This window comes from Mixophyes fleayi, chromosome 9 (genome assembly GCF_038048845.1).
Source record: "Mixophyes fleayi isolate aMixFle1 chromosome 9, aMixFle1.hap1, whole genome shotgun sequence".
In the NCBI taxonomy this organism is placed as follows: Eukaryota; Metazoa; Chordata; class Amphibia; order Anura; family Limnodynastidae; genus Mixophyes; species Mixophyes fleayi.
Genome location: NC_134410.1, coordinates 27,885,255 through 27,903,092, shown reverse-complemented (window position 1 = coordinate 27,903,092; position 17,838 = coordinate 27,885,255). Strand labels below are relative to the sequence as shown.

At 42.3% G+C, this 17,838-nt stretch overlaps 1 protein-coding gene across 1 annotated transcript; it reads left to right on the top strand.

Moving 5' to 3' along the window:
* Window positions 1-5,410: 5,410 nt before the first annotated feature.
* On the top strand, window positions 5,411-17,520 carry LOC142101537 (radial spoke head protein 6 homolog A-like). Its single transcript, XM_075185990.1, has 7 exons — window positions 5,411-5,667; window positions 9,712-9,946; window positions 11,602-12,054; window positions 12,158-12,445; window positions 12,761-12,905; window positions 15,025-15,142; window positions 17,236-17,520. The coding sequence occupies exons 1-7, from the start codon at window positions 5,567-5,569 to the stop codon at window positions 17,465-17,467; spliced, it is 1,572 nt and encodes a 523-aa protein (XP_075042091.1). The 5' UTR covers window positions 5,411-5,566; the 3' UTR covers window positions 17,468-17,520.
* The last annotated feature ends 318 nt before the right edge of the window (window positions 17,521-17,838 follow it).

The following is a 17,838-nucleotide window of genomic DNA, read 5'->3' as shown; positions in this document are numbered from 1 at the left end:
ACTTTAGGGACAGGGCCGGATTAACCATAGGGCTAACTGGGCTATAGCCCAGGGGCCTATGGCATCCAGGGGGCCCTTGAAAGTGCTCAGCAGCAGTATTGATCGGTCGGGGGCGCCCAAGCCTGATCAGTGCTGCTGAGCACTTTCACTGCAGTACTTCCCCGGCGCGCTGTAGTCTCCTTACTGGGGGGGCCCTCACGGGGGAATGGAGGCCCCTTTAGCCCAGGGGCCTCCATTCCCTTAATCCGGCCCTGATTAGGGATGTGTATGCACTGACACTTCAGCAATGACGTTTAGTCATCCAATAGCTGAGCATCTTGGTAGTTGTAGTTCTGCAGGGGCAGACATACCAAAGCTTACCCACCCCACATATTTGGGAGCATGAGTACTAGTGAGCTTCATATATACTTCTAATGGGCACACATAGGTTATTTTTCAGTGTCGATTTTGCTAGTTCCCTTAAAATATACACTTGAAAATACATTTACATTTTATTTTATTATTTCCAAAGTGATTATCGACTCCTAAGATTAAGATTCAGGGCAAGGTGGTTTTTAATGTTGGCTCCTAATGCCTTAATTTGTGTTTTCAGGGTTTAAAAGTGGAACTGTACCAAATTTCTTTAGATGTTGTTTAGAGGGCATGCTGTACTATCTTGTTTTCCTTGAATATCAGAACAGATTTATTCTTTCATAACATCATTTGAGGTTGCTCACTGCATGCTCCCATATGTCACATTCCTAGTCACTTACTTGGATGCAAATCACCAAACAACTCCCTCAGAATTTAGTTTACATGACATTATTGAATAGTTATTGAAACGTTTTGCCATTTTCCATAATATGTACGCTCACTTCATATAGGTTTTAAAAAAAATATCTATATGTATATATCTGTTTATATATAGAGATATATATAGATATATAAAACATAGATGTAATATATTTTATTTATGTTTTGTTACTACTAAGGTTATGTATATATGCATATTGTATATATTAATGTACATATCTGGAAAGAAGTGAATATTTGTGTGTATAGTAAATAAAGAAATATATGAGGGGTTTTTTTCTCTTACATGTTTGTATTTATATATATATATATATAATATAAATTGTGTGAGTGATGAATAAAGATATTAAATATATTATTTCATTAACTGTTTGCTCTTTTTTTGTTTTCTTGCTTTATTCAATCTATAGTTCTCGTCAATTTTACTGGGGAGTTTAGAGAATATATACAGTATTGCCTGGTAAATTGAGAATTCAACAAAAAATTGCTGCTGCAGTTCCATGTCTGCACAGCAGGTGGTGACGATGAGTCATTTTTCCAGTGCTAGTTAACCTAGGGCCAGATTTACTAAGCTGCGGGTTTGAAAAAGTGGGGATGTTGCCTATAGCAACCAATCAGATTCTAGCTGTCATTTTGTAGAAGGTACTTTTTCAAACCTGCAGCTTAGTAAATCTAGCCCCTAGACTCCATTCATGATAGTTCTGTGCTTATTCCTGAACATGGTTTACCATAGTAACGTTTATCTTTGTGTTAACATTTGTCTTGCAATTGTAGGACTGTAGAAAGGGAGCCCATGTCTGATTTTCTAAACCTCCCATAACTCTGGTCTAATGTAAAATCTGTTATCTTAAGGCCAGTTCCACCCTAAACTTAAAATTCAATTGTGGGTTGGATGCCATAAATCGAACATTAATTCAAAATATTACTTAATTGGGGTCCGGCTTTCCACCTAATCTTGCCTATACCCTCATATTGCCTTAGCCTGGTGATGTCCATGGTCCGTGTAGGTCTCCTCCAGAACTGTATTTAGGATACAGGTACATGCAGTGTGGCGGTAACCCCATACTTGCCAACTCTCCCGGAATGTCCTGGAGACTCCCGCATTTTGCGTGAGTCTCATGGACTCCCGGGAGAGTGTGGCAATCTCCCGCAATTCTGCCCACTTCACTAGGAAGTGGCAGAATTAGGTCCAAAATGCCGCGATTCACAGGGAATGGCGGCATTTGGCCCCGCCCCCTGCATCATTACATCACGGAGGCGGGTGCAAAATGATGTGAATTTTGAAGCCCCGCCCCCATCACGCCCACCTCCCCCAGCAGGCTCCCGGAAGCGAACTTTAGAAAGTTGGCAAGTATGGGTTACCCTTCAGGTGCTTCACTAAGCTAACGCCCATTTCCTCACACTTTCCTTGCATACAGGTTGTGGTAACAGCATTCATCTCCAACTAGAGCTGTAACATAAAATTTTAGCGCCTGGGGCGAGAAATAAATCTGTCGCCCCCCTGAGCCTTTCATTTTAACCAAATGAACCTAAAATATTCATAAACTGCGCTCCCGTCAGCATTGCCCTCTGAGTGGCGGCCCCTCTCGCACAGCCCTAGTTATGGCCCTGTCTCCAACCTCATACTGCAACTCAACTCCTCCAGACGTTTCTCGGAACTCCTGTGCACCTGAATCAGGTCACGATCATACCTGACTGACTCGGGCTGCACTCGTAACTCAATACCCAATGCTGACTTGCAGCTTAAGCCTGAACACACACACGTATGTTTTCCCCCAGGAACCCCAAGTTATACATTTCTAAACAGGTCCCACCCAGAGGCATAAAAGTATCACCCTCTCTTACCCGTCAGAAGGAGTGTAGCCATCACTCTCTTACACCTCTGGGAACATTAACATAACACACTATAGGCATACACAGGAGGGTCATCATTATGCCAAAACACTTAATATATATGAGTATGCAGTAGCTACACTTAACAACAATACACTACATGCATGAGGTAGTAATTTAGCATGCAGGGTAAGCACTTACTAAGTGTATTGTTTTATTTGTGGAGTATGATCATATTGGCAGTCACTTATAAAGAGGTCAGGGAGTTTTTGTTTGTAGTACTTCGTATCTGCCATTAGACATATTCAAACTTTGCCCTCTGGGAGGCTCAGTAATTATTATGAAGAGATTGATCCTTGCTCTATGATAAATCTATGCTATACACATTTCATTACCCGTTTCCTGTCATACCCTCCTTGCTTCCATTCACTTTACTGCACAGATGATGAAGGCAGAGGGTTGACAAATGGATCGCAGGTTCCTACCAGATTCCACAAGTTGGATGTATTAACTTAATTTCATATACAGGTGAATGGGACACTGCAGTTTTCCTGTAAAAGTTTGACAAGAGCCTCACAGTACTTTGTGCTGTTGGGAGACCCTGCTCCTTCCCCTGGCTCTCTCTGTGACTTCTCGCTTGCTTCCATACCCCACCTCATATCATGACACTGAACTAATCGTGTGCACCCCTGTCCTCACTAATATCACAGGAGTGCATACCTCCCAGCATTTTGGAATCCGACATGGGGACAGGGGCATGGCACATCACGGTGTGCGTGGTCACGACCGCCAGGGCCGTGCATAGCACTTTTTTAAGTGCTAGGGTGCCCTGTACTGTCCTCCCCTCCATGCATGTGGCACCCATTCACAGCCGCCCTGCCATGCAAAGCAGCAATGAATGAGAGATTCCTCCCAAATTTCTAACCCGCAGGGACAAAGCTGTCCCAATCAGGGTGGTGGGACAAAGCACTCAATTCAGGATGGTTAGGCGGTATGGGAGTGGACAGGTCTCGGTCTCCTACAAGATCAGCACACTCATTTCCTGAAACAATCTATGCAATCCTGTCGATCTGAATGGCTACAGGTTGTTCTCCAAACTTAAGACATCCCAGAGCAGCAAGAGATTAATTATTTGGGATCAGTAAAGTTTTTAGATCCTAGTAAAATACACCTGAAAAATGGATAATGGCCCATTACAGAGAAAATGAAAACAGACTTCTCATTGAAAGATCATGTGAGCTGGTGACAAAGGCATCAATTAAAATGGACAGAACGATACAGAAAAAGTGACAAAGGTCTGCAATTTTATTTTTATTTTTAGCACCATATTTTCAATCAGTGCTAGAGTCAACAATGCACATATTTCAATATAAACAGCAATGATCCCATAGGCTGCAGCATGCACCTTTGATGCACTTGCAGAAAGGGACAGTTCAGGAGCAGAGGTGAGAACATCATCTCAGGTAGCATAATTTTGGGAGAAGACAGAGAGGTGATTATCAACTCATCTACCGATCCTTTTATACCTAAGTGCCCAGCAGTGGTCACCGCCTCCACAAGCAGTGACTACTGGGCTCCAGCAGCCTCAATGACCGAGAAGAGGAAGCACTTTTCCCTCCACTTATACCCCCTCTAGTCTCACTGTTACATTTTCATAAATCACCGGTGGGAGATGGCACTAGGGGATATGTACCACTGTACATTGCTTTATTGTGGTAATTGTCTTGTTGTGTGCGATTGGTTTCTTCATCATCATCATCATCATTTATTTATATAGCGCCACTAATTGCGCAGCGCTGTACAGAGAACTCATTCACATCAGTCCCTGCCCCATTGGAGCTTACAGTCTAAATTCCCTAATATAGACACATACTCACACATATACATACAGACAGAGAGGTAGAGACTAGGGTCAATTTTTGATAGCAGCCAATTAACCTACCAGTATGTTTTTGGAGTGTGGGAGGAAACCGGAGCACCCGGAGGAAACCCACGCAAACACAGGGAGAACATACAAACTCCACACAGATAAGGCCATGGTTGGGAATTGAACTCATGACCCCAGTGCTGCGAAGCACAAGTGCTAGCCACTAGGCCACTGTGCGTACACACCTATGCAATCTTACTTCAGATGCAATTTCTGTAACGATTTCACCAACGATAGAAAGTTCTGATGAGCATACAGATTCATGTGCAATTTACCCTCAGATCTGTGATCTTCATCTCTCATAACCATCTGCTGAAAATATTGTGACTCTATACACATTATATAGAAACCTGCCTACACTGCTGCAATATGTTGGAGGAACTATGGGCCCAAGTGTTGGCCAGGCGGTCGTGAGTGCGTACACACTTCCACATTGACCCGACATCGTTCCATTGTTGATTGTGATTTTTAGGAAGTTTAGGAAACCAAATCAACAAATGCAATGTGTATTGGTACGATAAAACATGATCATGGAAGCATAAACACTCTTGCAATCAACTGTGGTGAATTGTGTGGTTTGTACAATAAAAGCATAAATGTGTATCCAGCTTTATGCAACATAGGAGCAGAACTGCCCATACCTGCAGAGTTATATATCTATCTATCAGCACTGATGTCATCATATCATTAAGCACAGTTGACGAATATGGTATTGCTGTGTACATAGCTACATACGGGAATTATAAACTTGTCATCTTCTTTCAACATTCCATTCAGAATATTACAGTTGCTCCTGAGAGGGTATAAACTACAACTCCCGGCATGCAATGCGACCTGAACTTTCGGCACGTGATGCGAAAGCGTCGTTTGGGTTCCTAGCAACGCGGTGAGAGAGCGGTTGCCCCAGCAACGGGAGTCGCACACGGACAAGCGGCGTACAAGAGACACTTGTTCGGCTCGGGTGTCTCCGTGCACGTTGTGGGGCTCGGGTGTCGGTGTCAGTATCATTGACAGATGGCGGAGAATCCGGTTGGTGTCGCTCCAGATCCTCGAGAGCTGCAGATCCAAAATGCTAAAGCCTATCTACTGCAAGCGGGGCCATCAGGGGTCAGCCTGTAAGTATGGAGGGGGAGGTTTTATCTTACTGGACATGGCGGAGGTCAAGATAAACATATTTTAAAAGTACAGTATGCATGGCTTCAATACATAGGGTCCAACGTCTTATAATGATTGAGGGTGCTCACATTACTCCTCCATATGACTGAAATACACCAGGCATGGGTATGATTAGTGGCTATGGCAGAACAAATATTGGGGGTGCTCTAGCACCCACAGAGCTGGCTCTAATGCCTGGACAATTAAATACAAGAGCAATGGAAAGGAAGATTTGTTTATAGTTGCTTTAAGTATATTGTTAGGGTCTTTGTATAGAAAGATTTGTAAAGCTGGGTACACACTACAGAAATTTCGACCAGCTTTTTATGCCGAGCGATTTTACATGCGATCGATGTTCCGATCGCTCGGTCCATGGACTGCATACACACTAGCCTTGTTTAGGAAGATAAAGGGAAGAGCAGACTTTTTACAGCCATGTTGTCGTGAGCAATGACTGTAATTTCGTACTCACTGTTGTGGATCGGTCGGAAGTTTATACACACTACACAGCGGAAACGAGATTGAACCGAAAATATTAAACGGTACGACCAACCAAATGAGGCGATAATCGTCCATTTGGGCAGACTTTCGACCATTGTGTCACTGCACAAGCTGACCCGGCTTTTGAACGAGCGGTTGTATGTCGGCTGTTTGAGCCGATTATTGGATGAAAACTGTGTAGTGTGTACTCAGCTTAAGTACAGGGTGATAGGCAACTTTTGGATTTCCAGCTGTTGTGCAAATAAATGTACCAGCCATGGGAATAACACCCAATTGCTGGGCCCCATAGCAAAATTTTGAGGGGCACTTGGCAATGAATGTCACATCCATCCATGCCGGAGGCCCTCGATTCACTCTTCTTAATATGCACGGGGGTAGGCATCAGTTGAAAGCTTCACTGCACATGCATCTTCTCCCGCGCATACTCAGAAGAGCTGAACGGTGGCCTACATAGCATATAGACCAGTGTTACCAGGCCTCCCTCAGCACTGGGCCCCATAAGAGCTGCATGGGCGGCTCCAGCTCCAGTTCTACCACTGGTCCCAGCATGTCCTGTCATATTGAGGCTAGCCGAGCATGCTGGGACCACAACCACCCATGTTGCCTAAGACTGATTTTAAAAAAATCTGTGGAATTTCTCAGTGTAGTCACATTTGTTAGTATTTGAGACTCTAGGTAAAGTGGGGAATCTGTGGGGGAAACTATGTATGGAGTGGGTATATTTGTACATAGAAAGGAATCCAGCACAAACAGGAAGCCCCAGAGGTGTTGGGTATGGTAGTGTGGTTACCACAAACCCAACACCACTTAACCCGATGTGGATTATCTGAACTTTTCAACCCCGACAGAGCGCTAAATCCAACTGTTGAAAAAGCTGAACTTTCTCCAACTCGACGAATTAAGATGCCGGGACACCTAAATGCCGTCACTTTCAAGGGAGACAGTAGTATTTCTGGTGTTAAAGGGGTAATGCCAGGAGACGGCGCCTGTACAATGTAGAAGCGTTACTAAAATACATTGTACAGGCGCCGCCTCCTGGTATTACCCCTTTAACACCAGAAATACTACTGTCAACCTTGAAAGTAACGTAATTTAGGCGTCCCGGAATCTTCATTCGTTGCATTGGAGAAAATTCAGCTTTTTCAACAGTCGGATTTAACACTTTGTTTCGGTTGAGAAGTTCGGGTAATCCATGTCGGGATAAGTGCTGTCGGGTTTGTGGTAGTCACTGCAATGACTACCACCGCCCCAGAGAATAGTAAATGTTTAGTTAGTGCTCGCTGTGTGAATTAATAATTGTAGCCTCACCTAAAATAGTTGAGATGCAGACATTAAATAAACTATTCTCTTGAGTTTCACTCAGATACGGTAATGGCAGATTTCAGTCTCGTATAAACTGGGACACAAGTTTGTGTATTTACAGTCGGGGATATCTCAATATCTCCCACCAAACAAGTCCACCACAATTAAAAATGTATTAACCAAAATATATAAACAACACATCGTGCAGGAACGTAAGGCAATTGGTGTATTAATGGGAAAGTTGCACTCACAGAATGACTTGCATTTAGGCTTAGATTATATCAGCATCTTGGTAATTAAAACCTTCAGCCACAGAGACGCTGGTACCCCCACATTGCACCTCCATTACCAGCCTCCATGAACAGTCTGTACCATATCTCTATGCATTTCACAGTGTTCCTAATTGTTTCCAGTCAGGGCCATCTTAACAACATTATGGGCCCCTGGGCAAAGCAGTGCCCTGGGGCCCCTACCTACTAAACAACTCACAGGAATAAAAAGTAAATTTAACGATAAAATTAAGTTTATATTTATAGGTACCTGCAAAAAAAGTCAGTGTTTAAACATTAAAAAAACATGTTGTACCAAAGAGATTGATTAAATTTTTTTTTTTACAATATCTTGCCAAATACATCACCATATGCCTCTTACATCCACATCAGCTGCTTTTGTCCCTCTTCATGTCTCCCCTATTTCACACACTGTGCCCGCCATTATGCTCCAGTTTGTCCCTCTTAATCACGTTTCTGGTCTGCACCTGTATCAGATACCGTGCCCCTTATTATTTTCCTATATGTCCCCTTCATCATGCTTCTGGTCCCCCCCCTATGCCCCTGTATTAGATACTGTGGCTGTTCTTTCCATTATTCTTCTATTTGTCCCCCTTCACTTACCTTCCTATCGCCTTCTTCTCTTCTTTTCTGTTCTGTTTCTTCCTCGCTTGCTTGTCCGTCACGTCGTGGCTCCTCTGTGCTGCGCTCCTCACTGAAAATTACATTCAGTGCGAGTGTAGCACAGAGGAGGGGAACAGGGAGGGAGCCAGATCGCCACTGCGTGATCACATTTAGGTAAGGGTTTTTTTGGGGATTTTTTTCAGAGCCCTGCCTATGGGGCCCCCTTTCCCGAAGGGCCCTCCGGCAGTTGCCCAGCATACCCAATGGGAAAGACAGCTCTGCGTCCATTAGACCCCCAAAAGCAATTTGGAACCTGATACAGTGGACAGTTAATAACCTATTAGTCAATATATTATTAACATATAATACTAATCATAAAAAAAACATACAAAGTATAATAATTATATCCGTAATCTAGATGCACAGTATAAGGGGTTTATATAAAATTCATAATCTAAACGTACAATATAACACATGATTAGTATGACAAATAAGAATGCATATATTAAATCAGCAGAAGCTTGAACAATTATTCATAAGATCTAGGAAATTAGATCTAGGTATTAGATCTAGGTATTAGAGTGGGTCTAGCATATGCCTTTTGAAGACATTAGCCTAGCACAATCAACGCAAAGAAGTAACTTTCAATAATATAGTGCATTAAGAATTAAAGTCATCATCATCATCATTTTTTTATATAGCGCCAACATATTCTGTAGCGCTTTACAATTGGGGACAAACATAGTAAACTAATAATAAAACTGGGTAAAACAGACACAAAGGTGAGAAGGCCCTGCTCGCAAGCTTACAATCTATGGGACAATGGGAGTTTGACACATGAGGCTAAGTCTACATTTTGCATTTCGGCCCAGCCAGACTGCAAAGGTAAAAGTGACTCATAAGCTAAATGATCCTGTTACACAACGATGTTGGTCAGGGGGTAGTTGTCTTGTGTGAAATTGTGTAACGGGTGGTAATAGGGTAATGTAGTGAGGTTAAGAGGCGTGGTTGAGGAATATTATAAGCTTGTCTGAAGAGTCCAAATAAAATTTAAAAATTATTCTTTACTTTTCCACTGCCAGAAATTATAATGTGAGAGTATCTTTTACTCTTACACGCTTATAATTTGAGAAGGTCAGAGTTCTGAGAGCCCCTTTAGCATTTAGGATAATAACATTGGTAGAAATATAGTATTCTATAGAACTTGGTCAAAGAATCAGATGAGATGGGATCCCTGGCATTTGTTTTAGAGAGGAAGCAAATATAATATACGTCAGCAATATTTGACCTATTGGATAATCTCCACAGATATGAACATCTCTCTGCCCTTCTGTCACGGATTCTGTCAGAGCGCCCTCCTAATGCCTTGGAAATCCTGGAGCAACTGAGTACAGAACTCCACTGGTCCAGACTGAACAAGGGGCTTGATTCACTTCGCACACTGAGAGATGACCCTCCCACCTACCTCAAGGCAGAGTCTCACCGTGCACTGTTCACTCGAGGTTCGGGGGAAGGCGAGGACAACGAAGGAGAAGGGGAGATGGTGAGAGAAAATAATGGGGAAAGGTTTAGAAGAGGGGGCTGAATAGAGAAGGTGTAATAATTCCCATCAGTCCCTGCCCCATTGGAGCTTACACTCTAAATTCCCTAACACACATAGCTACAAGTATGTTTTTGGACTATGGGAAGAAACCGTAACACAAACATGGGGAGAACATACAAACTCCACACATATAGGGCCCTTGGTTTCCTGGATGAGGGAAAGCAGATCGGGCTGCGGTAATGGTAATACAGGTCCATAATGCTCAATACTATGCTGACTATCGTTATTTGTTGAGGTCATAAAGATAATTTTTCAATAAGAAAAATCATTTCCACCATATTTTCTAATATATATATAAAACAATATAAAACACTTTCCCGGAGTGGTAAGAGTTGCTTATTGCCTCTCCGTGCTTGTGGGCACGTATGAGTTGACTTACCGGCTTACACATAAGCAACGGAACTGAAATAAAACCCTTTATACATAAAAAATATAGCAGTAGATATATGTTATATTATACCTTCCACCCTTCTATTCATTTTCTGGCACGAGCGGTTTCTCTTATGTTACCTCCTTTCTGAAATGACATTCACTTTTGATTAAAATCTATTTATCGTGGTGAAGAGCAAAACTTTTCACTAGTTGATAAGTAATATATTTACAGCTCTATGGGGGCTGCGATAGCCAGTGAACAGGGTTATCACCAGCAGTAGCTACATTAGTATATAGGATATTATTTTTTATAGTGGTACACAGGCTGATGTAATGTACTTTTTGTGCGTGCGGGATGGTGTACTAATGCCATACTTGCCAACTCTCCTGACTTCCGGATTCCCGGGTGGGTCTCCTGGGAGAGTATGGCAGCCTTCTGCATTTGCCCACTAGATCCAAAATGCTGCGATTCGCTGAGAATCATGGCATTTGGCCCCACCCCCACTGTTAATTGACGCGTTTGCGTCATGATGTCACGGGGGCAAAATGAAGCAAATCTTCTGAGCCCTGCGACCCGCACACCCACCTCCTCCCTCCCCTAGTGCAGCTCACGGACACCGACTGCCATAAGTTGGCAAGAATGACTAATGCTCATTTTTTTGTGGGTGCACGCAGGCTGGTGTAATTGACGTTTTTGTGGGTATACACAGGCTGGTAGGGGCACACAAGTTGGAGCTATGTACAATATTTGGGGGAGCACAGTCTGGTTGTAATGCTTTTGTAGGGACATGGGCCTGGTGTATAATTCTATTGTAAGTTATATAGGCTGATATTTAATCTTTTTTGTAGAGGCATACAGGCTGACATGTAATGCTTTTGTGGGGGGTATAGCGCTATGTGTGGGAGGCACAGGCTGATGTGTAATCACTGCCAAGTTGCATGGCTTCCATCTCTAAGAATGTTTGTGCGACTTGCAAGTTTTTAATTACAATATTGCTGGCTCTTATTTTTTGGCTCTGGTTCCTAAATGTTGGATAATTTTGTCCAAGGGCCTGATTTATATTATCATAAGTGTGGCACATAAAATATATTAATGTCAGCTCTACAATGGGCCCTTGAAACTGGACTTACTGGTATACCTTAGTCTAACACTGGATAGCACTACATGGGTATAGTTAAACGAGATTACTTTTAATTGCCGCCCCTTTTTTTCCCTTTAATAGACAGACTCACCCCTTCCTAACCTGCTGGACCTTGCTCACCTTCTTCAACAAGGAGCAGTGAGCTTGGGGCGAGATGAGATCGTACGGATAGCCCTTGCCTTGAAACACCTCACTGACAGCCATCCAATCCAGTACTGCCGCTTCTGGGGCAAAATCCTGGGTACCACGGGCAGTTATTTGGTGGCAGAGGTGCAGTTCCGTGAAGGTGAAGATGAAGAGACTGAGGAGAGTGCAGAAGAGGAAGAAAAAGTGGCAGAAGAAGAGGAAGATGAGGAAAAAGAGGAAGCAGAAGATTTGCCCCCACAATCCACATACCGTCCTCCCCCTTCGGTGCCTCGAGAAGACAATGGTACAGGTGCAAATAAATATGTGTACTTTGTGTGTACTGAAGTTGGGGCCGCATGGGTCAGACTGCCGACAGTTACACCAGCTCAGATCACAGCCGCACGAAAGGTATATACCTATATACATCTATCTCTTTCTCTCTACACGTATGTCCCCCTTCCCTCTTCACCTATCTCCATCTTACATCCATCTAATCAATCTTTCCCACTAGATCAAACGTCTCTTCACTGGGAATCTTGATGCTCCAGTTATCACTTACCCCCCGTTTCTGGGAACAGAAGCTAACCTTCTTCGTGCTCAGATTGCCCGGATCTCTGCAGGCACACATGTCAGCCCCCTGGGTTACTACCAGTTTGGAGAAGAGGAGGGAGATGAAGAGGAGGAAGGGGCAGTAAGAGATACCTATGAGGAGAACCCAGAATTTGAGGGAATTCCAGTGGCTGAACTAGTAGACAGCTTGTCTAATTGGGTTCATCACGTCCAGCACATACTGCCACAGGTCAGTAGGCTGTCACTCAGTGGTTTAGATATCAGTGGTACTCGCTATTGCGACGCTTTAAAGACATTCATAGAAGTCGCAATGACATCAAGCTCTAGTGCCGGAGAGCTGAGGATTCGGAATAACTTGCTGTCACCATGGTGGTCCCATCGGAGATCTGCTGCGTCAGTTGTCTATATTGAATAGTTTATTCCTAAATTCGGTTTTTATTTGTAGGTGTCCTCGGTGTGTCTAAATTGTGGTAATCGTTATGAGATATAGCCCCTTCCCATGTTTAATTTTTAGTTATCTTTGTGTATTATCTCCCACTCTCAGGGGCGCTGTGTTTGGGTTAACACTGCTGTAAAATCTGAAGAAGAGATGGAAGAAGAAGAAGGAGAAGAGGAAGAGAAGGAGGAGGAAGATGAACCAGAGCCTGAAGTGGGCCCACCACTCCTTACCCCTCTGTCTGAGGATGCAGGTACCAGCCCTTTATACCATTACATCCGCTCCTGCTCCACTTTCGCTGGTTTCCCTGTGTTCTCTTCTGGAGCATAATAATTTGCAAATTCATTTCAAAATCTGCTTTTACTCCCAGAAAAATCTTCATACGCTGTCACAGTAATTTCATTTTGAATACACAATTATTGAATCGCTGTTTACAGAGATAGATTTGAAGTAAAGCAGCAATTACCTTGCTGGTAATATCTCCTGATTCATTCTGCCCCTGTCACATAGTTATCATGCTATCAGAACTGTCAAATGTTGTTCAAACCCTCCTGTGACTTTCCAGTGAATAGAAATGCTATTTCAAGAGTAGGGGGTAAATGTATCAACCTCCGATTCTAGCAAATTGCCGATATTCCGCCAGAAAAATTTAAAATGGCAATGCATCTAAAGGCAATTTTTTTTAATAAATTGCTGTTTTAAATTTGGCCGGCAAAGTCGACGAATATCGGAGATTTGCTAGAAACAGAGATTAATACATTTACCCCTAAGAATGAAAAAATAGTAGAATGTATAGGGTTACATATATATTACATACAAGTTAACCCGTGCATGATACTCATGCATTCTAGTCAAATCAAGCTACTTAAGGTGTTAAAAAGGTTCTTGTCATGCATTTGGGCCTAGCCCAGGCCTCCTCAGGGGAAGAGCTTTACTTCCCGACGCAAGCGCCCTTTTTTAACGTGGTTTTGTCCACATGTCACCACCTCATCATTTTTCTCCATCACCTCATCCTTCATCTTCATCGCCACATCCTTCATCAAGCTACTTAAGGTGTTAAAAACTCCCCACTGTCACCCCCGGCAACCACCAACCACTCCCAACTGTCACTTCTCCTTCAAGAAATATATAGGTCAGTGTATAACTCTGCCCAGCAGGTGGTGCTGCAGCTTGGTTGTTTTTTTTCCACACACGCCACTAGGCATTTATATAGTAGATATTATAGAAATACAATTTCCAGTTCCATAACAAATATTATAGAATATGGAAGTGCTAAAGAAAGTAATAATGGGTTTGGAGGGCTGCTGCAAATCATCAACTAGGGTTAGGAGTATCATCACTTAACAAAGCTTTTGGTCAGGCTTATGTGGAAGGCAAGAAGAAGATACCTCCAGTGTAGTTTAGATGGATAGACACAGGTTCTGGCAGAGTGGAGAAAGAGCTACCGCAAAATATTTCCTTTTTGTATATGAACTCTTTGTGGACTTATTTGATGCCTGGATCACCACTTGCACCTGGGTCAGTTTATTCTTACAGTCTTGTAGACCACAGCCCAATGTCGTTTGGAGCTGTGGTTTGTATCAGTAGAACAGTCAGGCAAGACTTAATAGATAACAGAAGTGTGGTGTACTTACCGTAGCTGCAGAACACTATGGGGAGAATTTAATTGTCCGCGAGTTGTTTTTTTTTCCCGCAGTGTAAAAAAAAAAAAAAATCTTCTGCGGGTTTTTAACTGCAATAGCGATCGATTTTTGTTAGCGCAGCGCGAAAACTCATGCAATTCAATTGAAAAAGAGGGAACGTTGCCCCTGCGCATTAAACATTGTGTTTGCGAGTTTTTAGGGGAGTGAAGGGGAGTTTTAACGCGGTCATGTATAACACAAAAAAAAGGTTTTGCATTTTCATACATTAGATTGCATTACACATTGATAATATCTACATTACAGAGGTTTTTTTATTTTTAACACACCCCAAAGAGGTGCGAGATAAAACAGCATATTTGCCTGGTTAGCGCGCCACGTTAAAAAACAACTGAATAGCTCTTAACGCGGCTGCCTCTCGCACACCCTATAATTTCAATAGACCTTCTACTGGAGCGCGAGAGGACCGTTTCATTTGAAAAAAACCAGAGAGTTAAAAATGGAATTGAATCGCGGGTAAAGTTAACCCGCTTGAAAATGATAAAAAACAGCGTTACAATGACTTAACGTGGTCAAAAAAACAAACTCGCTGACAATTGAATACCACCCTATTTACTCACTCATGTCTTCCTGTGTTATTTATTGTCTTAACCCACTTAAATATTTCTGGAAAGTGTCTTACCCTGCCAAGTACTAATAATTGAGACTCAATCAACCATTCTCTTTTTGCAGAGATCAACAATACACCTCCATGGACAGCGTCTGTCTCCTCCCGTCTCATTCCTCAGTATGCTCTTGCAGTTCTCCGTTCCAACCTATGGCCTGGAGCCTACACCATTGCCACCTCCAAGTACGTTATCCGATCCCTCCAGTTTTCTGAAATTCTTGAGGTTATTTTTGTCTTTCTTTTTGGAGAGGAGAGTGCTGTGGCGGACAACAGATGATTAACCATAGTGAGAGGTATTGAAGGAGAGCAGAAGGTTTCAAGGCTTGATGGCCACATGCTTCAAAGTGAAACCTTCTGCTCTCGTTCAACATGCAATACCTCTCACCATGCAGGGACAAAGGCAGGATTTGTAGAAGGGGGTTTCCACACCACGCCACCAGTGGGCGTGACCAGCATGCATGGGGGCGTGGCTATAATATTAGACCGTGCTTGGCTGCTCTCCAACTCTTCCTATCCCTATAATATACATGGGCAATGCTGTGTGCACAACTTTTAGGTGCACGCAGCTCTCCAGAACCGTGCGAAGCGGGGGCAGGGTTCAGTCACGTCAATTATACAGTGCCTCAGGCTTGGAGGGGGGTTTCCAGGCACTATGAAACCCCCCTCGGTTTGCCTATGCCATGGTTAATCATCTGTTCTCCATCCCTCTCCTCTCCAGTGTTTGTCTTTTACTTGGGCCCATAGGTGGTCTCAAATCACAAGGATGTACCTTTAAGTTTACTTTATAGGTGAGTCAGTTGACTCCATGCTGTGGCATTGACGTGGTAACTTCACATAGTTGGTACAGACAAATTATGCTAATATGTTTAAAACTGAAAATGCATACTATATGTGTTATACAGTATATCAGTATTAATAATCAAATTTACATTTCCCTACACACGGAAATTAGTTTCACTAATGATAGGATATCCTGTCTGCATTGGAACTTCCTATATAACCTGAAAATACTATCTGAAAATTGAGTGTATTTGACATAGGGTTGCAAGGTGATTTTTAAAATAAAATTCATAATATATGGCACATGAGAAATTTCATTCAAACAGTGGAAAGAATAACGGCATTGTCCCCTTGTGAACGTATGTGTACTCCTCCATTATGGACTTTCAAATGCAAGCTCTTGATTTCTATTTTTATTTACATTTTTATTTAATTTTTATTGACACACAAGTATCCTACACTCATGCTCCGTAGATTATGAATGATACTTTACTAGGTACTTCTTTTTAATGATCAGATTTTGATAGAAATACAAGACTTACAATTTTATTCCCACACTTACATATTTTATCCCACAGTACATTTATTTTGAAAGACATATATTACACTATCACTCTACTAGAGCGTGTATATAACATTATCTGAAATTAACAAAGATCACCTAGATGGTCAGTCTAATGACACAGCGGTGGAGGAAAGTGCAATACTCTTGATTCTCATACAGCATCAACGCCCCCCCAAAGCAGCTATAAAGGTGATTTATTTATTTTTGTTAGATACACTCTACTGAAAAGTGTACCTAACAATTTATCATAGTTGATGCCTATCCAAGGTAGGGTTCCCATCAGAAATAAAAAAAAGTAATAATGTTCTAATAGAAACTAGCAATTACCACTTTTTTTATGTCTTGGTTGACAAAATATGTTAGGAAAACTCTCAGTTAATCAGCACTTTTTAGGGTCCCCCATAACTCGCTATGGATTTATAGACAAGGGGCCTGATTCATTAAGGATATTAACTTAAGAAACTTCTTATTTCAGTCTCCTGGACTAAACCATGTTACAATGCAAGGGGTGCAAATTAGTATTCTGTTTTGCACATAAGTTAAATAGTGACTGTTTTTTCATGTAACACACAAATACTTGATAGCTTATTTGTACACTGAAATGTAAAGTTGATATTTGTGTGCTACATGAAAAAACAGTCAGTATTTAACTTATGTGCAAAACAGAATACTAATTTGCACCCCTTGCATTGTAACATGGTTTAGTCCAGGAGACTTAAATAAGAAGTTTCTTAAGTTAAGATCCTTAATGAATCAGGCCCAAGTTGTTGTAGTCCTGGCACATGTTCATTAAGCAGCTAGTCTCTCCAGACATCCTCGTATCTCAGAATGTATGTGCACTATAAAGAAATACTTGAATCATAGCATCAGCATGTGATTACTAAACCGTGATGTTTCCTACAACTAACTTTGCATTTTGGTAAATCCACAGAAAATTTGAAAACATTTATATCGGTTGGGGAGTAAAATACAGCCCAGAAGTACACAGCCCCCCTGCTCCTCCTCCACCCCAAGCCGAGTACCCAAGTGGACCGGAGATTAGTGAGGGGTTAGACCCGACGGTAGAGGAGGAACAAGCCCTGAAGGCCGCACAGGAAGAGGAAGCAGCTGCCGCAGAAGAGATGGAGGAAGAAGAGGAAGAAGAAGAGGAGGATGATGATTAATTCATTGCTATGTGTTTCTTTCCATTCTATTTAATAAAGTTTTGTTTCTTTGACACTTGGCTGATTGAGTTATTTAGAGGCGGTTACAGTTAGAGGTGGATATAGTTAGATGATGCTCTTTGTCCTTCAAGTGAGGTCACTGGAATTACCGCCACAGGAACTGTTCTCATAACAGTGATTGCAGGTTCAAGTAAATCAAAGCAATCTATTGAATGCCAGGCACGTGTGCATAGTACAGCTACCTAGAGCAGTCATGAGCAACCTGCGGATCTCCAGGTGTTTGGGAAACTACAAATCCCAGCATGCCTTGCCACCTATCTGCTGGTTATCTACTGACAAAGCATGCTGGGACTTGTAGTTTCACAACACTT